This window comes from Pundamilia nyererei, unplaced genomic scaffold (genome assembly GCF_000239375.1).
Source record: "Pundamilia nyererei isolate P.nyererei 1_Seehausen unplaced genomic scaffold, PunNye1.0 scaffold00078, whole genome shotgun sequence".
Taxonomy (NCBI): Eukaryota; Metazoa; Chordata; class Actinopteri; order Cichliformes; family Cichlidae; genus Pundamilia; species Pundamilia nyererei.
The window spans coordinates 1881336-1905164 of record NW_005187479.1 but is presented as its reverse complement, the minus strand read 5'-3'; the positions used below and the strand labels follow the sequence as shown (position 1 = coordinate 1905164).

The 23829-nt window shown below is 39.4% G+C and overlaps 2 protein-coding genes across 4 annotated transcripts in view; one reads left to right on the top strand and one right to left on the bottom strand.

Annotated features, from left to right (window-relative positions):
• Positions 1-13137, top strand: part of phrf1 (PHD and ring finger domains 1) — a 26460-nt gene extending 13323 nt beyond the window's left edge. Inside the window, exons 7-19 of one of the 2 annotated variants that reach the window (XM_005737677.1) lie at positions 553-644; positions 935-1098; positions 1616-1748; positions 1872-1987; positions 2116-2309; positions 3177-3299; positions 5762-5916; positions 6360-8286; positions 8392-9575; positions 9949-10025; positions 10509-10658; positions 11362-11490; positions 11623-13137. In XM_005737677.1, the coding sequence (XP_005737734.1) occupies positions 553-644; positions 935-1098; positions 1616-1748; positions 1872-1987; positions 2116-2309; positions 3177-3299; positions 5762-5916; positions 6360-8286; positions 8392-9575; positions 9949-10025; positions 10509-10658; positions 11362-11490; positions 11623-11790 (4612 nt within the window). In that variant the 3' untranslated portion in view covers positions 11791-13137. Of the gene's footprint in view, positions 1-552; positions 645-934; positions 1114-1615; positions 1749-1871; positions 1988-2115; positions 2310-3176; positions 3300-5761; positions 5917-6359; positions 8287-8391; positions 9576-9948; positions 10026-10508; positions 10659-11361; positions 11491-11622 lie in introns of both variants that reach the window. The other variant, XM_013912020.1, reaches the window with a different exon arrangement.
• A 19-nt stretch (positions 13138-13156) lies between these two features.
• irf7 (interferon regulatory factor 7) lies at positions 13157-18301 on the bottom strand. Of its 2 annotated transcripts, none has more exons than XM_005737676.1 (10): positions 18070-18301; positions 17706-17859; positions 16966-17137; positions 16772-16872; positions 16609-16660; positions 16408-16524; positions 16222-16295; positions 15670-15871; positions 14946-15061; positions 13157-14060 (listed from the first exon to the last, which is right to left on the bottom strand). In XM_005737676.1, exons 1-10 carry the CDS (start codon positions 18132-18134, stop codon positions 13872-13874), a joined length of 1242 nt encoding a protein of 413 aa, XP_005737733.1. In that variant the 5' UTR covers positions 18135-18301; the 3' UTR covers positions 13157-13871. The 2 variants fall into 2 exon arrangements, with proteins under 2 accessions (XP_005737733.1, XP_005737732.1); XM_005737675.2 differs by having other exon boundaries at positions 16105-16295; positions 18070-18299.
• Positions 18302-23829: the final 5528 nt, after the last annotated feature.

Sequence of the window (23829 nt, the reverse complement as noted above, 5' to 3'; positions counted from 1 at the left end):
TGTTAGAGCCAATCTATAGAGAAATATTTTTGATACTGTTTCAGTTATTATGTTACATGTTTAATTTCGTATGATATGTTGTTAGATGAATAAATGCTGCGGGTTAATTTGTGTCGGGTAAGAAAACATTACAGCGCATGTGTGGTAGCGGGTTAGAGTGAGCCAGGACGGCAATGGAAATGTGCGCTGTAGCAGCAAATAGTTTTTTGACCGTGACATCTTTTGTTTGTATGTACGAGTCAGAAATAAATCTGAACAGCTCACATTAAGAAGTGGAAGAATTATTTTTTCGAAGCTTGGGACAGAAATTCGCCACTACAGCTATTATTATTATTATTTTCTGTTGACTGCTTCTGTTAGCTCCATAACTATTAGCAAACGTACTTACGGGTAAATAAATAAATAAATAAATCGCCCTTGTAAAAACTGTCGTCGATAGTTGATATATTCGTCCAATCGCTCAACCTACTTATCATTGCTAAATAGCCTTCATATTGTGACTCATGCATATGAATGCTTGCATATTTAACAGTAAGGTGTTTTATTCTATAGATATCACATGGAGTGCCTCACGCCGCCCCTTGACTCTGTTCCTGTAGAGGAATGGTTCTGTCCTGAATGTGAAGCCAACAACCGTAACTCAAGTAAGCCTTCAAGTTAATGAAGTTCTTTGTGCAGCACGTGATCATTCACTGATAGTAATTAAAAACAAAACCTAAATGTTAATTAAATAAATATACAGTTTTGTACATATACTGAAAAGTATCCCTGTTGGCTTAAATTTTGTTTTATCTTGCTTTTAAAAGTTTATTCTTTGTGTAATTGATGTTTATACATTTAATTTTCTAAAAAAAAAAAAAAAAAAAGATTTCGGGAAAAAATGCACCCTAATACAGCCTTTCACAAATCAAACTTTAAAATCTCCTTTTATCAGGAGGTTCAGCTGAGGAACTCAGTGATGCTGACAGCCTGCCTTCTACTGCACGTCCTGCCACCAGTCGATCACAAGCCCGTGCTTCAGGCCCCACCAGAGCCATTGCCCGTACCCAGCAGAGCGAGAGGGTCCGAGCCAATGTCAACCGACATCGCATCACACAGGCACGCACGTCGCAGGTTTGGCATGAAGCGTGATGCTTATGTCTTGGCTTATTTTCTAACTCATTACTGTTGCATTCATGTGTTGTTGGATTTTGCAGCTTATTGTGTCAAAGCTTAACAAGGTTATTTGTTCCGCGTAATACATTTATTAATACCATTAAACACTTATTACCTCTACCACGGGGATTATGTGATTGGAGCAGCTTGATTGTTTTTTAGCTGTTAGCAGGATCTATCAAAAAGTCATGGACAAATTTGCTTGAAAATTTTCTGCAAATTTTCAGCCCTGGTGGAGGTATGCAGTCTGGGAATGCTGTTGGTATTGTCATGTATCTGGATAATATACTTTAGTGCTATTGACTGCAAAAAAAAAAAAAAAGGCATGCATTTTTGACTTTTAAGTGTCTTAAATGCCAACTAATATGTTTTTGCTAAGTAGCATTTAATGTTTGAGAGTCAAGTTTGCAGAACGTTGTGAAAGCAAAGCAGTGGAGTAACGCAAACCTTTTCCCATTAGCTGGCCCCGACATATCTGATACAGTCCACTTGGCTGGATGAAACGATTAATGCTGTGGTTGCTGGGCTCAACACAGCTGTATACATACGGGACTTAACACCTCGTTTAGCATCTAGCCGTAAACGCAAAACTGGTAAGTAAGGACATATATGAAGGAATTATTTTAGATAAAAGTACTTGCATGAACAGATGATGAGTGAAGAAACTGATGATAAAATGCTTTTTTTCTCTCCCCTCTGTTTCGTCACCTGTCCAGGAAAGCACAAAAAGGTGAAAAGTAGGAAGACATCTGCTAAAAATGGTAAAGTGTCTAGCACGGGAGTCAAGAGGAGGAAACGAAAAGTAAGGAGGAATAAATCTAGGAGAAGGATGGTAAGTCTATTATCAACATCAAACATTTATATATGTGATTTTAAACATTCTTCATTTTCATTTCAACAATGGAAATTTCTATTGTAGTCCTATGAAAGATTTCAAGAACAACTCTCTTTTCCTGTTAGATGATGAAGAAGGTTGCCACTCCACGAAGCCGTATTGCTAATAGTCTTGGAATTGTAAAGGACAAGAAGAGCTCATCGCTTCCAACAGTTTATAGGCCATCAGAGCACACACTAAGCAATATGCGTGCTGACATAGGAGCTGCATCCCTCTCTATCTATGGAGACCCATTTGATTTGGATCCATTTGTGGATCGGTAAGAGACTCTCAGCTCTATATACAAAGATTAGAATATCATTAAGTTCATATTTATGTAGTTTCATTTAAAAGTAATCAGCCTTCATATAATTCTATATTTGTTACGTGCAAAGTGAAATATTTCAAGCCTTTCTTTTTATTTATTTTTTCTAAGATCAATCAAAGACAGATTTCTAAGAGAATTATTGTGTCAGTGCAGTGTAGCATGAAAGCTATCAGCTTTTTGTGCTGCTGTGGTGGTTGCTTTAGTAGTAGCCTTTAGCTCATCTGTATTTTTAAAATTGGGTGTTTCTCATTTTCATAATGGCAGCAAACCATAGATTGTCTCTGGGTTTCAGGAAAGACTGGGTGTCTGGCCCATGACAGCAATGACAGTCAGCAAACCCATTGGTATTTTACCTGTTTGAACAGCAGTTTATTCAAGCTTGAAATTAAATCTTCTAATATTTATCAAACTGTCAATTCTAAAAATGAAAAATGAAATGTTTTTGTTTTTTACATATCACAAGTGCAGAATATGTTGAATGTTTAATTTCTTAAATAACTGATGAAAAATACTGATTTTCAAGATTTGAGTAGCACCTGTATGTCTCACTGTTTCACTAAACTTATTCGGTTAGAACTATTAACCCAGATGTATTGATAGCAGTGTTGAATATTCTTACACACAAAAAAAAAATACACGTAAAATAATTACACCACAAAGATGTTTTGTTTTTCTGTTATCTAAAAGAGGGTAGTGGTTTATTTTATTGTAACCTGTAATTTATTGCAGGTCTTGTAAAACAAAGGGGAGTTTGGGAACCACTGTATTAAGCTAACTTTTTTCCTTTTCTTTTTGAACCTATGGTGCCCATTTGACCAGTGAGGAGGATGAACAGCAGGCTCATGTTTCATCGCTACTGGAGGCCAAGAGACGAGGGATCTCCTGCTCAGCGCTTCGCTCTCATCAGCCCGTGGCTCGACCAATCACTGCAAGTCTTTCCAGGTATCATTTCCTGTTTGCCCTGGGACGTGGATTAGGTTAAAAACAACTGAAAAGTTGAATAAAGCTTGCAGTATTTGTTTGCTTTGCTCATGCTCAGACATTCATAGTTAATTCATCTGTATAATTATTGTATTAAACAAACTAATTAAATACAGGTAGCTTTAGTTGGATCTGTGCTATTGTGCTAACTGTTGTTTATTAAAATGTAAGCAACATGATTGATGCATCATACGTCGTTTTACTACTACTGCTACTACTGATAAAGTGAGTCATTTTATCAACAACCCCAATTTTATATGGTAAGGCTCATATTGACCCTGTGCACGAGAAAATGCTAACTTCCTGGTTTGAGACCGGATGTGGGGTTGTACATTTCCGGTAGCTTTACTTTTCAATCGCTACTTCGACGATATACTCCAAAATCATGTCCAAAACTCGAAAACGGAAAGATCGCGTTAAGTTACAAAGAGCAGAAGGTGGGAACACTCACCACTGTTGTGTCATAAAAAATCTAATGATCAATTTTGACGTTTAAAGAGTTTAGATCGATCAGTTGTTTACATCACTCAACACAAGCAGAACTGCATTACTGCATGCAGAAGACACATCGTCCACATTCAGAAGCACATCTCTGTATAGTGACTGGTCTTATGATTTAAACAGGCAAATGTTCAGCATTCAAACTACAGGTGAAGAATAGTCAAACCAGATGTTTCCCCATTATGTCGAGATCAGCTAGTCAAGTACACACCTACACAGCATGTTAACAAACCGTGAAAAAAGCCACACAAAAAATGAATGATTGCTGGTAAGGGTTTCTATACATTAGTATTTACGAAGGGTATGTTGTGACTTACCTTAAAAATTACAGCGGTCCCTCGCTAATAACGCGGTTAACCTTTCACCTCGCTGTTTCGCAGATTTTTTAGTGCAAGTTTGCATGCTTATTTTTTTTTATGTCACATTGTGTCCTGCATCGATCGCTAGCAGTGTGACTCTGAAGTGCAGTACTGTATGTCCACGAAACATTTTGCACCGTCAAAAAATAAAATTGGCTACTTGATTTCACCTATCGCTGGTTATTTTTAGAACATAACACCCGCTATAAACGAGGGACAGCTGTTTACAGATACTGAGAAATATAACATTTGAACCCCTTTTCTCTTTTGCCCTGAGGTGCAGGGAAAAAATATCAACAAGTCGATGAACATCATTTACAGATATATTGGGTAAATGCCCAAGACATCTATAGAAATGTAAATCGCCGCTTGATTCATTCATTTGCTTAACTTGTTTTGGACCATAAACCAGGCGCGAATAGGACACCGGAAACAAAGCTCCCCACAGGAGTTTCTGCACCGGAAGTAGCATATGCTAATGTGCACACAGTCAATTATCAGCTGTTTACATCAATTGGTATGCATATCTTTTTTTTCTGTTAATGGTAGAAGTTAATCTACCTAAAAACCATGAGCATAAATACCTTAATTACTATTAAATTACTCCTAAATGTGATTTTGAGCCGTGTTTAAAACTACACATTCAGTTGGTCACTATGGGAGGAAAAACTTTCAACATTTTGGTACAGTTCAGGCAGTTAATATCAATGATAGCGGCTTGTAATTGTAAACCTTAGAAATTAAGATGGAAATGGCTGAAAAGGTAAGGAAAAACTTTACCTCAAAAGAATGAATGGCCACGCCCGACAGCTACTTTTATGTTGATTGTGGTTTTTGAACATAACATGCAAATGTCTAGAACGATTCACCTGTCTGTCGCATCTGTTGTGACCATTTTTCACCCTTGATTGTAGTTATAGAATATTAAATCTGCTCCAGATAGTAGATGAAAACTTGCCATTTTTTTAAAGCTTGAAATTTCTGGTGAACATTAAAACATATCTATTACCGCGGAAGCACTAGCTGGTAGTCGGGCCGTACGCGTGTCTTAGTGCAGTTGAACATAATCCACAAAGTCCGCTTGTAGTCGAAAAACAAACAGGCAAACATTTATTTCCACAGTTTTGAAATACAGTGATCCATTTGAATATTCCTGTACACTGCAAACACGGTAAGAAACTGTTTTTCTCCACAGCTAGTTAAAGCCCCCGTAGCTCCATACTGCCCGTTGCGAACACTCCCCCCGTGCACAGTTACCGTGTGTTAAAGGAACAGTACATAAAAATTAAATAAGGCAAGAAAAAATACAATTTAACTGTAATCTTACGCTGAACAAATTATAAAGTAAAAACTGAAATTCCCCATTATCTTACACTTATCCTTATCCAAAATGATTCAAATTATTAACAAATATACACTCTGTGCAATCTGAGTAAACTAAGAGATGATTAGACCTTTATCCTATACATTCTGTAATGCACATATGAATCTACAAACGTTACGTTTGATTTATATCCGTAAATACTTCACAAATCTTATTGAAGGTTTGCTATGCTATACCAGGAGGGGTATGGATGTCCACCCATCAGGAGGTGTTGTGGAGGCAGCTCCTGTACCTGATCTGCTGGGCAGCATCCTATCAGGACAGAGCATGCTCTTGATGGACAGTTCTGATGTTGTCATTAATCGAGATGGTTCGCTTAAAGCTACCAAACCAAGTAGGTGTATGTAATACATTTTTGTGTCACATATCCAGACTATGAAATGCATTTATATTGTGTGTACTTGTATTTTCTAGCTGTGTGCAGTATATCCCACACATTTACATTCGGGGTGCACGCATTTGTTCTTAAATACTACTGTTTATATTTTACTGCAACATTAAGTTATAATTATTTTTTGCCAAGTGAACAGGCAGTTTAGTATCTGCTTCTGCTGTGAGATAGTATACTTTGTTGTTCTTTGCAGCCATGGTGAGCTAGCGGCACATGTACTAGATCTGCCTTAGCTTAATTGCAGTTCTAGTTAGAATAGCCTGATACCTCATAGCAGAGGTCCATATTTTTAAAAAGTACCATGATAAACCTTAAGATGCTTAAATTTAATTTTAGCAAGAAAACGAAAGTTTTTTGTTTTGTTTTTTTCCTTTCTTCTGTTACAGTGATGCCATCTCCATTAATACCTGGCAGTAGAAAAAGCAGTAGCTCTGGAGATGCAAACAGCCCAGGGATGTCAGCAGGTCTAGGAGACACTTCTGTGTCTGTGAACTACAACAGAGATCAACCAGGGCCCTCCTGCGCCTCTGTGAGCACACCATTGTCCCAGAGCTCAACTCGGTTACCTCCTTTAGCAGCTTCTTCAACTAGCCACACACAAACACCTCTCCATTCTGATCTCAGAGGGCATCCAGGTTTGCATCCACCTCGTCCGAACAGACCCACACCCTCTAATCACCGTGTAAGCAATGGATTTGGAGTCCCTAGGGAAGGCATGTCATCTCTCTGTCCAACTGCAGAGTCAAGCTCCAAAAGCAAGGGAATGATCCCATCACAAAGCCAATCTAAAAAGGCACCTACAAAACCCATGTGGGTAGATGTGTCAGAACTTCCTAGAATACCAAAAATAAAAAGGGAAAGTAGTGGCATGACAAATGATGGCACTAGTCAAGATGGCAGTCATGAAGTTAGTAGCAGCAGGGGTCAGGGTAGGAGATCCACCCCTAATAGTAATGGTTATGGCATGCCTGAAACGGGCATGAATAATCTTTCTGGGGACAAAGGAAGGCAGCAAAGTGTAGACCGGCAAAGGGGCCAGGCTGATGGTCAGGCCCCAAGGCACAGGCCTGATGGAGGTAGCTCATCTTCAGCTTTCTCTAATTCATTCTCTTCATCCTCGTCCGCTGGGTGTCCTGCCGGCCAGCCACGATATGCCTCCTCCTCATCGTCATCATCATCGTCATCATCGTCGTCATCATCAGTGAGCTTCCGCATCAACTCTAGTGGGAACCCATGGCAATCAAGGCGGCTAGGCATTGCATCATCCTCTTCTAGTGTAGGCACCTTCCAGGAACACTGGAGGAAAAAGGATGATGAAGCTAAAAAGAGACAATTGGACAGGGATAAACAAATGCTTTTGGCATCACGTAGTCTGGGTAGTAAGGAGCAAGATAATATATATGATCCCTTTAATCCTACTCTGTCAGATTCAAGCAGCTCAGGTGACGAAACGGAGGGCACAAGCCCAGATGGCACTTCTCAGTATGTAACACTTGACAGGAAGCCTCCTAGTCTAAGTAACAATGAGACTATAATGCAAAATGAGCAGGACCTGGTACAGGTGAAGACTGAAACATCAGAGATTGAGGTCACACAGGAAGGACCAGGGATAGCTCAGGAAACCACATCTGGGGCCAGACTCTTGGAGGACATTGTAAAGATTGAAAATGAATCAAGACTATCAGGCATAAAGACTGAAGAACAAACTGTATCACTTGACAAAGTCAAGAAAGAACCTTGTGAAAATGCAGGTGAATCTGAAATCAGTGGTGACAGATTTTTTAATTCAGAGACCACAGACACCACAGACACCACACCGCCTGCTGATCAAACTCTGGATCTTGTAAAGACTGAGAGAGAGACTCAAGAGGCAAAGAGTGGACAACGTGCTGGAACTCCCAGCAGATCTCTCTCAAAGGATAAGGAAGATTCATCAGTGGATAACTCTACAACTGTCAAGAGGAAACAAAAGGAAGAAACTAAATCACATGTTATGTCATGCTCAAAGTCCCCTTCAAGAGATTTGGACTATACGAAGAAAAGCTCCAAAGCTTTGAAGGAGCAGTCCTCCAGTGGATCTGAGACAGACAGAGGCAGGAGAGGAGATCAGCATGGTTCAGGCCATGTCACAAAGCAAAAAGAAGTAGACCGTGAGGAGAAAGAAAGGAGTTCCAGGCAATCACGGTCTAGAGAGAGGAATAGGGCACACTCAAGCTCAGACAGTTCTCAACCCAATTCCCCTGATAGGACTCACAGAAAGAGACGGCGGTCCAGGTCACGATCAAAAGATGAAAGGAGAAGGTGGCGATCCAGGTAAATATATAACAGTTTTTCAAATATACTTTATACTAATTAGGCAGTGATGCTGTGTTTTATTTTGACCTTCACTGGAATGATTTATAATTGTGGACATTTTAGGTCTGCTTCCAGCTCCAGCAGTAGAGACCATTCAACAAGGAAGAAGCATAAACGAAGGAGCAAGGAGAGAAGTGATGACAAAGAGAGGGACCACGAAAGACGACGAGTTTCAAAAGACAAAAGACGTGGTCGGTCTCGGTCAAAGTCCCAGTCCAATTCACGTTCCAGGTCCAGAACCCGATCTAGATCAAAGGACCGTAAGCACGGTCGGTCAAAATCCCGGTCCAGATCCAGGGAGAGGAGGAGAGAACACAGCAAACATTTGTCTCTCTCTTCAAGAGACAAGGTGGAGTCACGATCTAAAGAGAAGAGGAGAAACAGGTCTAGATCCAGTTCAAGAGAGAAAAGGAAAGAAGAAAGATCATCCAAAAGCTCACACCAAACTTCTCTTTCATCCTCTAAAGACGCAAAGAGGTTGCAAGACAAGAAAAAAGAGAAAGATGTTTCTCAAAGCTACAGTAAAGATGAAAAAGTTGAAGCCAATCTGAATAAAAAGGAGGGTCCATCCTGTTCTTTCACCTCTAAAGTAAAAAAGCCGGACAAAGTCCTCAGTGCAGAGAGCCAGTTCAAAACTACAGAAAGTACAAAAGAAGCAAAGGATAGAAAAGAAATTAAGAAAGAAAAACAGGCATCGGTTGGCATGTTTGAAGATAATCCTATTAGTATATCGATTAAGAAAGAGGAAACAGACACTTGTTCTTTGGCAGTAAGCAAAGAGGATATCGAAGTCCCCATTAAGACCGAGACTTGCGAAATTCCAATTGTTAAATCAGAGCCAGTCTGTGTATCCAGCTTACCCCCCGATACTTCCTTTTCTACGCTGACCCCGCCTGTTGCAGACGAAAGCCACCAGGACACAGTCTCTGAGACTCAGCCGTTGGCCGTGGCCAAACATCAAAACACTGAATTGACTGTCCCTGTAAAACTGGAAGTTCAGCAGCCTTCAGACTCTGATGATGACTTTAATATTGATGTGATGCTAGACACCTTGGATTACGTGAAATCTGAGCACACAGAGAGTAGTGGTGCAGCTGTCGTACAAGAGAAAGAAGTGGTGGCCGGGAAGAATGAGGTACAGCAGATGTCAACAAAAGCAGGAGCAAAAACATCCAAAACACAAGTGAAGCGTGTTACCTGGAATATACAGGAGCCTGAGGGTCCGCAACCAGAGAAGTCTGCGAGCAGTAAGTGGTATATTGTTACTTTACTATATCATGCTAACTAATGTGTTTTTATTTAAGTCACTTCATTATTTTTAAATGCCTTTAGAAGTGATTGCTGTTCAATATAGCCTGGAACAACTGTTCTCTATAAACTGAAAACTCAAGCTTCAAACTGCTCTGAACACTGTTTCTAGCAGCTTTTTCTAGTCTTTAAGCAAAGACTTTTAATATGTAAATAAATAATATTATTTTTTTTTATTTTTTTTACCATAAGACATGCAGAACTAATGTTTTACAGTACAAGTATAAAGATGTGCCGAGATCCGAGGTGTGTTGTGTATCTTATGTTGCTAATTGTGTGTTTTTGTGCTTTCCTTTTCGCCCCCTTGCACAGAACTTGCTCTATATAAACTGAAGCTAAAGCAGGAAGGGGCTCGCAGACCTTCTTTGACAGTCCAGGCATCCAGTCAGGTAGGTCTGAGCTACTTGCCACTGCAGTATTTACCAGATATTTTTTGCATGTGCTATTTCTTATGTAATGGCAATATTCGTAGGAAGGTGGCAGTGTTTATCCAGAAGAAGCAAGTTTGGTGTTTTTATAGAGACATGTGATAGAAAGTGAAACTGATACCAAAGCAATTTCAGAGTAACTGAAAGTAGAACTGTGCATGTAAGCAGTACTTATAAACTGTGTCCCCATACAAGTATCTGTAAGAGACACAACAGTATTGTTTTAGACCCATCAGTGTTAGTAATTATTTGTATAGACACACAATAAAACACAGGTTGTTGAGTATAGGACAAATGTGTACAAATTGAATTTTAAATAATTGTGCATTTGGAGTGTGACTTGATTTTAAATTCATGACCACAATTTTCTGTGTGTTTATATGATGGAATATTTTGAATTTTTGTAGGTGGTGGTCACTGTAAAATCTCCCTTGACTTTTACAGGATATTACTGCAGCTGTTAGTGACCCCTCCAAGAAGTGTGCTGATGGTCTTCTCAGTACTTCCTCTAAATCTGATGGTCTTCATTCTGGGGAGTTATCGGCCACTGCACAAGGAGAGGCAGAAGAAGGAGATTTATCAAGGAAAGACAAGGTGAATAGAAATGCATTTTCAGCTTAAATAAATATTTGATTATAACTTTTACCTTCATGTTATGCCCCTGCAGACTGAATTTGTTGGTTGTTTTTTGTTTTTGTTTTTTTTGGGGGGGGGCTGGTCTGGTCTGGGCCATTCCCATTAACTTTATCCCAGGAAGGCTGTATGGGAATTTTTTCAGATAACTGAGATACATGGATGAACTAATTGCATGTTAACTGTAAAAGGTTACGGTCCCTGTAACTTCATAAAGCTGTTTCTTTCTCTTCTTTTTCATCATTATTATTATTTCGAACTGTAATTATTAAAAAAGTGCCCAACAAAATGAAAGGAAGACATGGTAGCCTTTTATTTGCAGGAAATGTCAACGTTCAGCTTCACCTTATGTTGTGCAAAATCACTTCTCTGACCAGCCCCCCAAATTCGAAAGAGAGAGAAAGATTGTGACACCATGCTTCATGTTTGGGCTTGCTTGGATAACACTTTGGAAAATGTGTGAAATTTAATTGCACAAATCTTCCATGCTGCAGGGAACATTTGTGCAATTAATTTTCACACATTTTCCTATACTGAAGAACGAATTTGTCAAAGAATTTGAAGTTCGAATGAAAGCAAAAGCATGCACAAATGTTAGTTTCAAAATGAACGTGTGGAAAAAATTATGTCACTGCATGAATTATGATTCTATTTCTCCTAACAGTATTTGAAAAAACTGCACATGCAAGAGAGAGCGATAGAAGAAGTTAAGCTAGCTATCAAACCTTTCTACCAAAGGAGAGATATCAACAAGGATGAATACAAGGAGATTCTTCGCAAAGCTGTCCAGAAGGTGGGTTAGAAAAATATGATGATGATGAAATTCTTTTTAATTCTGTATTTGCTTAAACAGGTTTTTTTTTAAGGTGTGACTCAGGAGTTTCTCAGTGTCTCTTTTAACAATTTGAAATGATCTTTTTCTCAGGTGTGCCACAGCAAGAGTGGAGAAATCAACCCAGTGAAAGTTGGAAATCTGGTTAAGGCATATGTGGACAAATATAAACATGCTAGGAAACATAAAAAGGGAGACTATTTAGGAAAAGCCCCAGACACCCAGGCTGAAGCAGCCAAAACCTCTGACAGTCCACGATGAGGCAGGAACTATAGGCAGGGACAACTACACCCACAATATTCACTTCATATTCATATTTTATGCTATATTATTCTATGTCCTAGAATTGGGCGTGATCACACTCTAAACATACCAAGTGCAAAAGGTCAACCAACCTTTGCTCACAGTTTCAAAATGGAACATTTTCTATAATGTTGAGATTTCTATCTTAATGGTATTTTGAACACAACCTTTATTCATTGATGACTTGAACAGTACCTATTGGTGTCTCTTGCCAAGAACTATTCTCCGTTTGTAACACAGCTGAGAAACTTAATGGGAGACTTTGAGAGTGTGCCTTATAGAGGCAAAACTCAAAGACCATCCCATAGAGGTAAAAACCGGGTAGCTTTCTCCACCGGCATATCACTGGTAGGATACAATGTGGCGTGGCGTTTGAGTTTTCTATGTATTTCTTTTGTTTGTTTGTTTGAGAGGGAAGGGGTATTTATCATAGGCAAAACTCGATTTGTCAGACGTGAAGCGGGAAAATATGAAGAATATGCATATTTAAGAAAATTACATGTTAAGAGAGCACATGGTTATGCAATTTTTGTAGAAAATTTATCAGTAGACTTAAAAATAATTTTAGTTTTGGTTGTAAATATAATATATAGATTTGATACATTCACCTGTATGTTCCTTTCATCCGTGTTGCCTGTTGCGAATGATTGACATAAATTTGTTTTAGTTCAAGTTGACTGTGTTTAATGTTTTAAATTTAGCGCTTCTTTTCATATTCATATTTCTAATATCCATGTCTAATGAACTCAGTTCAGTTCAGCATAATGCAGGTGAATTTGGAGTGAATAGTCATATTCACTGTTCTCCTTTGCTGTAGCTTCAGCTCCTTTTAAACCCATAATTTTTTAAAAGAACCAGAGAATATTAGTTTTTGTGCCAAAGGAGTAAAATGAATACAAGATCCATAGGTGAGATTTCATTTGTTTCAGTATTATGTTTTTAGACAAGGGATACAATTCCATAGTAAATAATATAGCTTTTACTCAGGAGTGAGGGCAACACATTTCTCAGTGGCAAAGGTGGAAAACCCCAGTTATTTTTGCAAAGAATGTGGTGCAAATTGCCACTCTGTTATCTCTACTAGTTTGTCGACTGTAAACACTGATTAATTAGGTTGCTGGACCTGCCTTGTACAACTTCCTTGTCATTATCTTTAATTGTGCTGTATAAAGCCAGGAACTTGGAATGGAAGAATTTAACAAATAGGTGCTCATGTTATCTGAATGTATGTGGGGTTTTTTTTTTTCTCTATTTACTTGATCAGTCCAGGTGTTTCTACAGGGAAACATCAAATAATAAATCACTGATGACAAAGAGATGTTTGTCTTAGTTTATTTCAAGTACTCACTTACAGTCTGTCCTGTTTTTTACAGTTGTGTTTTAGGGATTTTTCAACATTAGCAGTTTTATTTTATTTTAAAATTTTATTAACACAGTCTTAGCTTTACACGAAACTATACCAAGTTTAAAATAATCTATTTTAGATTTTACATAACCCTTTGTGCATAACTCATATACAGCAAAGGGTATGGAAATGGCAGTTTATTCAGTATAAAAAGTGCAAGATGAAAAGAAGAATAGCTGGTCAGTTTCTCATATATAGCCAGTGGCAGTATGACACAAAAATATTACTATACACATACATCATTATCTTCAAACATACACACAGTAGTTCTATAAATATGTAATCAGTAATATAAACTTAGCTTGTCAGAATGGATTTACCATTATAATAAGCATTCATTTCATTTAATATAGAATGATATCAGTTTAACAATACATTAGATGAAAGACAATTGGACAGTTCTAAAGCGATTTTTAAACTGAGGTTAGTAATGTAACAGTACAGCAGTAGATGGGGCATTTCCCCTCATGTAGTGAAAAGCAGGCACATGGCAGTATTGGCAGCTATAACACAATCACATTCAGCTGCTGAGCGGCCAACTTTTTAGCTGATTCAGAACCTAGTGTAGAATGTGTCCCATTACCCCATAGGAAATTAAAGTGGTTTCAAATAAAAGTCAGTGAAAGATCAAATTTCAAATCTGGTTCGGGAAAAGTGCAGCATCCCGCATCGGGTCTTCAGCTGTTAGCAAGGGAAAGCAGGAGCTGATGAGATCATAGAGGCTGTTATGTGAGATCTGTAGGCTGACGTTGGAGCTGTAAAGAGACGACGCTCCCTCCATCTGGGCTATCTCATGAAGATGTCGACAGATTAAAGGTACCACCTGCAGAAATGGAGAGAAAGATTTACGGTAAAGTTGCATAACTGCTGATGACAAAGTAACCATTGAAAGTGACGGCTGATGATAAGCAACAATAGTTATAGGAAAAACATGTCCTACTTGGCAAGTCGACATTCAACATTCTTTGTCCAGTATATCCACTATCCCTCCTCGGCACGTCTAAACTATTGCCTCTAACGTTCTGTCACCAAACTTCTTCTAACTATAACTATACTATGCACCCTTCTGCTTTTATGCAATTAAGCTTACATTTGATTTAAACTTGTATATACACTTTATTTCTATATATAAATTTTTTTTTCATATCAATGATTGGTTCTTTTGCTACTGAAAGTGCTGGATACATTTTTCTATGCAGATGAAACCCACTGAAACAACTGGGGTAGTTAAACTACAAGCATACCATGAAGCGAGAAAGGTCTGGATGACCAGGATAACTTATGCTAATAAACAACCTAATTACTATAAGGTCTGACTGGTCATATTCCATTATGCACAGAGCACCTTTAGTCTAGTCTTCTTCACTGTTACCTGTCATTCGGCCCCTGCATGGTCTTATCTGCAATTACTGGATTCCCCAACACGCCAGTTGTTTTATTATTATATTGTGTGTAGTCTGTTTTAAATCCTCTTCCCTCTAACTTTAACTGGTTGAGGCAGTTGGCAGCCCACACCAGGTGGCAGCCAAAAGCCAAGTGTTGCCAGGTGTTTCCTCAAAGGGAATTTTGGGGTTATTTTTGTTCAGTCTCTGTCTTACAGTGCAAGTACCCAGCTGTGCTTTTTTCATGAATTATTGGTAAGAAAATAAAACAAAATTGAATTAAATCGAATAACTGAGGTGAAGCAGGGCTCGGGGGATGGTGTTACCTTCACTACAATAAGCTTCTTCTCCAGCGGTTTTCCATCTGGAAACTTCTCTCCAAAGCACATGGTGATGGTGTATTCAGGAGATCTACCATTGTTCTCCTTAAACTGTTTCAATTCTGAAACAAATTCAGGGGGAGTCATTTATTTCAGGATGAAATCCATTTTTACTTCAGTAGTCTAAGGAGCTTGAAAAGAAAAGTGTCTTCTTTAAGTTGCTTTAAGACGTTTCACCTGTCATCCGAGAAGCTTCTTCAGTTCTAAGGTCAAATGGTGGAGAGTCCCAGATTTAAGCCCTACGGGAGTGTCCCCCCAGGAGGAACAATGGACCCCCTAATGATCCTCTACCTAATCACATGAGCCAAGGCGTGAAAATGGGTGTAGGTCACAATCAGCCAAGTTTTCGGTTGAACTCATTATGAAACCAAGCGCCACCCTATCATGTGATTTCCAGAGGTCAGAAGGCCCAGGATGTGAGTGGGCATTAAGGCGCCTGGGAAGGGATCTCAAAACTGGATTATGGATGGCAGTTGGTGCCGTGAGCCACCACCTCTGTTTGAAAAGAGGTGTTGGCTTACGAGGTGAAACGTCTTCAAGCAACTCAAAGAAGCCCAGACGCTTTTCTTTCCAAGCTCCTTAGACTATGATGACCTAGATGACTAAGAACCTTCACAGACAGTATATGGTGTTTATACAAATATATAAATGAGCAAAGATCTACACCTACCATTCACAAACTTTTCAAAATTAAGGAGCTCCACCATGGTGTTTTGGGGAAGCTTTGCTGGCTCTGCATTAGCCAAACTAGGGTCACTGGTACTGGCAAACACATGGCATCTATCCTGCCTCCAGGCATAAATACCAGTTTCTCGCACTTCCAAGAATAGACCTCTCTGGATGCTATTAAGTATGTGGTTGGTGTATTCAATCTGGTAATAAGAAGGTTGTGGTGAGTAAAACATGAAAATGCTTCATCACACAGCAGTATACTGTACCTAAAATTAGGGGTAAAATCCATCTGTCCTATTCTAAAGTCAAATTTTATTTATCACATCAGAATCTGTCAGCTTCATGCCTGAAGTAACATAAAAAATAATTTCTAGTGTCTGCTTGGATGGTACAACTGTGTAAAACATGCATCTAGCTAATGTAATGATTATACCTGTTTGTGGTCCAGCAGACCATCAGTGGAGGGGAAGCAGAGTTTGAATGTGTCATACTCAAGGGCCTCTGAGTTGTAGTGAAGCTGCAGTTTGGGAGTGTTCAAAGTCATCTTTACCATTTCTTTTTTCCTGTAGTGGATGGATACCTCTAGGTCAAATAGCCCCGGCTGAGGTACTGGTGCAGGAGTTACTGTACAAAACAAAACAGTTAATAGACAACAGATCCCTCCTTCTTGGGTAACTATGTACACATATTTTTTAGTAAACCTTTCATCTAGGAAGATAAATTTGTATAAACATACCTCCATAACAGGTTTGCTGAACTGGTAAAAGCTGTTGGTTGTTTCCGGCTGCTACAGGATAGCTTTCAGTTGCGGGTGGATTTTGCTGGCCATAGTTCTCTGTCCACAGTTGCTCCTCTGTTTTGACAGTAAAATCATTTTAAACTACAATTAACCTCCATTATAAACCACAGAAAACCAAATGCAATCGACAAACTTTACCTGTTGGCTGGCTGCCAAGACCCAAGGCCATCAAATCGTTAACCAGATCATGCTGTTTATTGGGGAGAGGCAGTGAAACTGTTAATTTTTAGACAGAAGCACAAAGACAAGTGAGATTACACCAACAAAGAGAAGTGAAAGTGTGCTTTATGTGATGCTGAACCTCATTTGCTGAAAGGAGGTACTCTGTGGAAGAGCTGTATATATCTGGTATAATGTCATTGCCCTCCCAAGGGTCGCGTGTTGCCAGACCGTCTTGGTTTTCTTCAGGGAAAGATGAAAGATCAGCGTTATTTATACATTCAAACTCGGAACAGTTTTACCCCAGAATCTTGGCCTAAGTGACAATTAGCTTACGTGCAGTGTTGATAACCTCATAGACTTTATGTGGGTCATCAGAATTCTTGGAGTTATCTTTTACCATCTTGAAGCGCACAGAGAGGTTGTTCAGAGCACAGCGGAAGTTGGTTTTCCACCTGGCTTTGTCATTAGGGAACTCATTAATTTTCCCACTTGCTACTGCCCAGGCCTATGGAGGAACGCCGAGAGGTGTAAACATAATGACAGCCGGGTAGAAAATTCAGACTTACTATACATTTTATGAGATAATTACACACATTAGACTTCACATGCACCTCCTAATTGTTTTACACACTATTTGCATTTCACATCTAAGAAGAAGTGGCTGTTTATGAAAGATTTAGACACTTGGCTGAAATCTGTAGAATTCCTTTAATAATACTGGCACCAGCGAATAATTGTGCTCCAAGTATGAAAACAAGCTGTGGTTTTGCACATCAAATGTATCAAAAACATTAGTACAGGATTTCTTTGACTCAAGATCAAGTGTCACTACTAGAGATGGTATGCCATAACTGCCTCTGGGAACAGCTGCAACAAGCCAAACAACTCCAGCCTGATAGTAACAATAACACGACAAAACTATTTTTGGAACTATTTAAAGCACACGCTTAGTTTGTAAGTCGCTTACTCATGAATGTAGTAGCTTATTATTTCAGTAAAAATGTCAACACAGTCATTTTAAGCCTTTTATCTGATCGCACGGATAACAAAGGTTAATCTGGCAATAAACTTACCCGGAAGATTTTACTGTCCTCGTCACTGCAGTCTTTTCTGGAGTTGTGCTTCCAGGGGACTCTGAACTTGTTTGTTGCAACATAGCACAGGCCAGCATACTGGCCCGTTTCCACCTGCTCTAATAGCCAGTTGGAGAACTGAGGTTTTGGGAAGCTGAAGGGAAACGCGACAGGTCAGTGCTGTTCTACAGCGACAACAACCGTGAATAAAGAGACGGCTTACGAGCGCACAAGGGGAAATCTAAAGACATTCAAAAAGAAACTCCTAAATCTGGAAGCTGCAGATTTATTCTACAGCAATAAACCGCAGTAATATTAACTATTAAATGTGCAAGGGAGAAAAACAAGACGGGTTTCTTCTTACCTTTGCATTTCACCGATTCTCTGTAAAGCCGTCGGTCTGATTTTTCCGAACACGTCTTCTAACATTTATACTGCGATTATAAGTCCCTCCTTCAGAGGGTGGAAGCATCACCGGCATGGGATTTTCGAGGCACGGGTGGCTGAGAGTGTTTGCTTCTTACACAGAATTTGCAAGACAGCCTCGCCGACCGGATGTAATGGGCGTGTTAGTGGGTTTGTATAATGGAATTTCTCGCTGGAGTTTACTGGGAGAGATCTGAAAGTCGCTGGCTGCGTGCCAAGCGAAATTTGTTTCTCTTGCGTCGGGAGCGCGCACTTTGCAGTGAAAAGGGGTGTTTTTTTTGTTTTGTTTTTTAATAGAAGAGAATATAACATAAACAGGTTTCGTGTCTACTGTGCAAATAGGCAACACAAACATAGAGCCCCAAATGCTTCATCGCCCTGCCGTATGGAGGCTTAAAGTTGTCTTCTGACTGGAAGTAATCTAAACATTTTGGAGCGGCCCAGCCAGACCGTCATATTCAATCTGATACAGAATCTGTGCAGTGAGCTGGAGATTATGGTGATGACAAGGAGGCCTTGCAGCCTGGATGAATGAAAAATGTCAAAATACCGACTTCTTTTTTGAAGAAACCCCAAAACACTTTAAATGTATATCCATTCGACCAGTATTCAATCATGTGGTCTATCTGGGGGAAGGGGGGTTTCTGTGTTTTAGCTACAGAAATCTGTTTTATAAAAATAAATAGACAGTTGACAATTGTTTTCAGTCATGTGCTCAGCAGACATAACCTTTGGCGATTTTCCAAAAATCCGAGCAAATAGTATTTTTATAGGACGTCTGAAAACGACTAGAGCCGTTTACTTGTTGAGAAATTGGTATATTGAGCGTTAAAGATTCTCCTCCTATTCTCTTATCTCTTAATAATCCGTAATGATATATCAGTGTCTGTTGTAACCAAAAACTGAGCGGTAATGTAAAGAAACCCATCTTTCACTTTTAAACAAAAGTCACACGTCACTACTTCCGCGTCTGGTTGTTTGGAATATGAGCCAGGCTCAACCGGATACGCTCTCCCTGCTCAGTGCGCGCTCCCGACGCGGGGAAACACGGGACGGGAGTAACTATTTCGTCACTCCGTCAGAATCATTACATCATCCCATAGGCTTACTGTCCCATAGTTAAATGCTTACTCGAAGAGTTTTTTGCCCGCTGAAACTTTGGGTCACGCTCAGTTATAGTGATCAGCTGGGAGTTTCACCAGTGTCACGAAAATTCACGAGCATCTGATTAAAAATATGCATCATTTAGCGTATTATTAACGGCCTGCATCCAAGGCTCAGATATGTTAACCGGTGGATCATTCCAAACGTGACCTATTTTGCGATCATGTGGTCTACAAACCTAGGCTCTACAATATATATATCAGTAACATTTTGGAGAATTTTGAAGACTCTGTCCACATCACCACAAATTCTAGCTGAAATTTCACATTCATCTAATGAAAAAAATGTGAATTAGACAGTAACAGCCATATAACCAGTGCTGGCATATCCTCCATACATTACACCACCAACAGCATCGCCGCTAGCCTGAACTCTTAATACAAGGCAGGATGGAGCCATACTTTCATGTAGTTTAAGTCTAAAATTTTGGCATTCATCTGAATTTCACTGCAGAAACTGAGACCCAACAGCAACATTTCCCCATCTTCTATCGTTCAATTTTGGTGAGCCCGTGCATATTGTAGCCTTGGTTTCCTGTTCTCAGCTGATAGCAGAAGACCTGTATCTGCTTCAAGGTATGAAGTGCTCTGCATAGAAGCTCTTCTGCACACCTTGGTTGTAACAAGTGAGTTAATATTGCCTTCTTGTCAGCTTAAAGCAGTTTGGCCATTCTCCTCTTACCTCTGACAAGGGTGAAACAAGCCATTTTCACCCAGAGAACTGACACTCGCTAACTTTCTTATATTCTGGGCATATTCTGTAAGCCCTAGAGATGATTGTGCATGAAAATTACAATAGAACAGCATTTTTGAAATACTTAGATCAGGCTGTTTTGCACCGATACACATGACATGTTCAAAATCACTGTAATCACCTTCTCCATTCTGATGCATGGTTTGGACTTTATCAGGCTGTCTTGATGTTTGCTGCTTGGACTGGATACTTGTGTTAGCAAATAGTTGAACAGTGGCTGGTAATGTGTTGGTAGTGTTGTTGTACATCTTAACATTAATAATGTGTAAACAGAGATATACAAATTACACTAGTGCACACGCTATATTATATAATAGGGTGAATGTTTTCATTATAGTGTGTCAGAATATCAAATAGCAATATATGTTAATCTTTCACACGTATCATATGATTTAGCAACTGCTAAACATCACTTAAGCAGTTTCGACTCAGATACCTGACATGTTTCTGATTTTCTGAATAGTCTACATTATTGAATGGTTTCACCTTGTCTGTACTTTTTTTAAACTCTTGCTAAATGAGTCCCCCTTGAAACCACCAAGTTCCAGTGAGTTCAGAAAAATAAATCCACCAGTGAATACCCCACAGTGTGTATTAAAAGCTGTGTGTCTCTGTGTTTGAGACTTTCTGAGGCAAAGTTCTGCAGGTGTTGTACAGACTTGTGTCATGCGGTAGAATCAGAAAGAATATTAATAACCTGACAGTGATACTGCTTTGGGGGCGTCTCAGCTGCATGCATTGTAGTTTGCGTTATTGACGAATAAACCTTTGTTGAGCTACTTGATCCAACACAGGCATCATTTCCTCTTTCCGCTGTTGTGTTTTCAGAATTTCTCTGTGCACAAAAGACTAACTGAAAGGTAATTTCTTCACCTTATCCTCCTAGGAACCCTTTCTACCTTTCACCCACAATCCCAGCACAAAATGTCAGTTTCTTTGTGTGCTTTAGATATTTTACATATTCAGATTGCACAACCATGTTCTGACCACAGATTGGGTTGCTGACATTCTCACTTTTTAGGGAATATAGCTCTCAGGGCCGAGCATCTGTGTCAGGAATAAGGAAGTGATTCATGCTGTAGATGGAGCACTTCTCTTTTCTTGCTCACTGAAAACTGTGTGTTTGTAGTCTTTGTAGTTGGACCTTGTAGAACCCCCCCCCCCCCCCAAGGCTCAAAGAAGCTAATCAAGAAGGATCTGGCCTTAATATTGACACAGAACACAGATTGTCACATCCTATTTTGCTAGTTTATGCATAATTCAAGGGTAATATTTTGACTTGTCTGCAGAACACAACAGAAGATCATTCCCGCGTTTGAGAGATAACATACAAACAACATAAGAAGCACTCAGCTAGTCCTTGAAAGACAAACTTGTGTTAAGCAGGTGCATTTCAAGTCAGACTTGTTATGCTTTTAAAGGGGATTTCTACTGGGAATTTTAAATATAGATTCTGCCCCCCCTTCCCTCCACACACACACACACACACACACACACACACACACATTCATCTCTCTGTTTTGCATTCTTTCTCTCTGTGTGCTGTATCATGCCACATACACGCACATACTTTAACAGGGAGCAGTGCTGGCTTAACGTATTGTGAGTAAGAAAAATAAACAGACTTGCGGGGGTGTTGATACACTGGAGTAAAGAGGTTTGATTGGAAAAAAGAGAACCACCGCTTTTTTGTAAATAGACACGCCCTTACAGGTGAATGAGATTTCACCTGAAGCTGTATGAACATGAGTTGATATTCCAAGAAGATAGCGTTTGTTGATTCAAGATTTATTGATTTACTGGCAACGATGTTTGCCTTTATTGAGTTGCATTATACACACACAGAGTTCTGGCAATTGTTGTCCATCCTTTTGTATATTGCTTGTTTTAGGATCACTTATAGGATACCTCTTTTCCAGCCCTGTGTCATTGTTGGTTAATTGATAATACTCTAATAATATCCTGTGATCAGGTGCGTCTTTTGGGCAGTTGTCCAGCCCAGTGACTGTCCTTTGAAACAGATTTCATATTCTACAATTTTGCTCTAAGATGGTTTTTAATATAATTTTTAATAATGTTTGATATGCCTAATCAGCACTATGTCAGGAAGTCAGACATCTGCTGAGCCAAGACTGACTTGCACCGTAGGTTCCAATGAAAGCGTGTCTCAAAACAAAAGCAGTTTGTTCAAAACAGAAACTAAAATCCTGGAGGTATGATGCAGTATGTTTTTTTTAAACGATGTCTCAAAGCGAGAAAGCAGCATAAAGTGTGGATTATATGACTTCCCCTAAGATGAGGTTATCAAGGTCCACAGATCAGTCGTGGCAGTGACCGTGCTGAATGAACTTGTTCTTACAAAGCGTTCACTCGGCGCCCCCTGCTGTTTTTACGGAGAGAAGCGAAACCTTGGCACCACACCGGGGTTTGCCATAGGCTACAAGACGCTATCCTTCGAGCTGGAAAAGGCAGGTTATTATGTTTATCACCGTGTAATTATATTATATTACATGGAAAATACGCATATAAAATTAACAACATCAAAACACAGCTGATTATTATATGGCACTCAAGCATATGAATGCAGGAGTGTATGGATTCTTAAGGCAGGTTTAGAAAGTCCCCAAAGTGAACCCACTTAAGCTTTTATTTATATTTAGTCGTGTAAAATAAACTTTACCCCATCGTGATTTCCTGTTTTTTCTATGTGTGTCATCCTTAAATATTTCAGATAATCAAATAAATTCAAATATTAGAAAATAATAACGCAAGTAAACACAAAATGCAAAAAACCCCAAACATACACATACATAATGACATATAATGTCATTAAAAAACGACAATAAAATGATTGTGAATTCTCTCATGGAAGTTCCAGCTGAATGTGAGCCAATAAACAGGCTTAGGGTAACCGGGTGTGACTCTACCCTCCGGTATTGGATGACGCAATGCTGATAGTGGAGCGATAATAACAGCAGGACCGGAGTACGAATTTCAGATTCTGTCCCAGAAATCTCGAACAAGAAGTCACTTTGCCTTAACTAACATGTAATGTAAGTGTAAACTAAATGTAGCCACATAGTACAGTAGAAAAGCGCAATCTAGGCACAGAGGGGCAAAAACTATCAGGGAATTTCGTTTTCTTCAAAAGTGTAAAGTGGCTTTGAATGATGTAATTGCTATTTTTCACCGCCAGATGCTGCAAATGTCCTTTAGAAAAACACGATGCAAAACTCTCCGTTTCCACGCTGACCTGTTGGTGTTTTTGCTGTTAAGGAAAGTTTTACATATACAAAATATATTTCTAAGATTCGAGTCGATGCTGAATGAAACTAAATTCAAATAAAACAAACAAACAAAAAAGGCTTCAGTTTAGAAGAAAATGGTTGCATGAAGCTGTCCAGTCACGCTGTGGTGCTGAAATATTGCATCCGTGCACCAGCGCATTTGGGTTTGGGTTCATCTAGCCTGTAACATCCTACAGACGTAAATGGGATTATTATAACATAAGGGAATCTTTTTTAAAACACAGATGGGAAATGAAGAGATGCCGTGCATCTGAAAAAGATTTTTTCGGGATAACCTGTCGATTAAGCGCAAACAAAGTGGACCTGCAGGGCACAGACTCGAGAGGTAGCCGTAATATTATATTTCCTTTCATGAATCGCGTCTCTGCGAGTTTTATAACTGTGTTCAGAGACACGCTTGCAGTTTGCAAAGCTGTAGCCTGGATACAGCAGAGAGCGTCCTTGGCATTTGCGATTGTAAAGAGCTGGGGGGG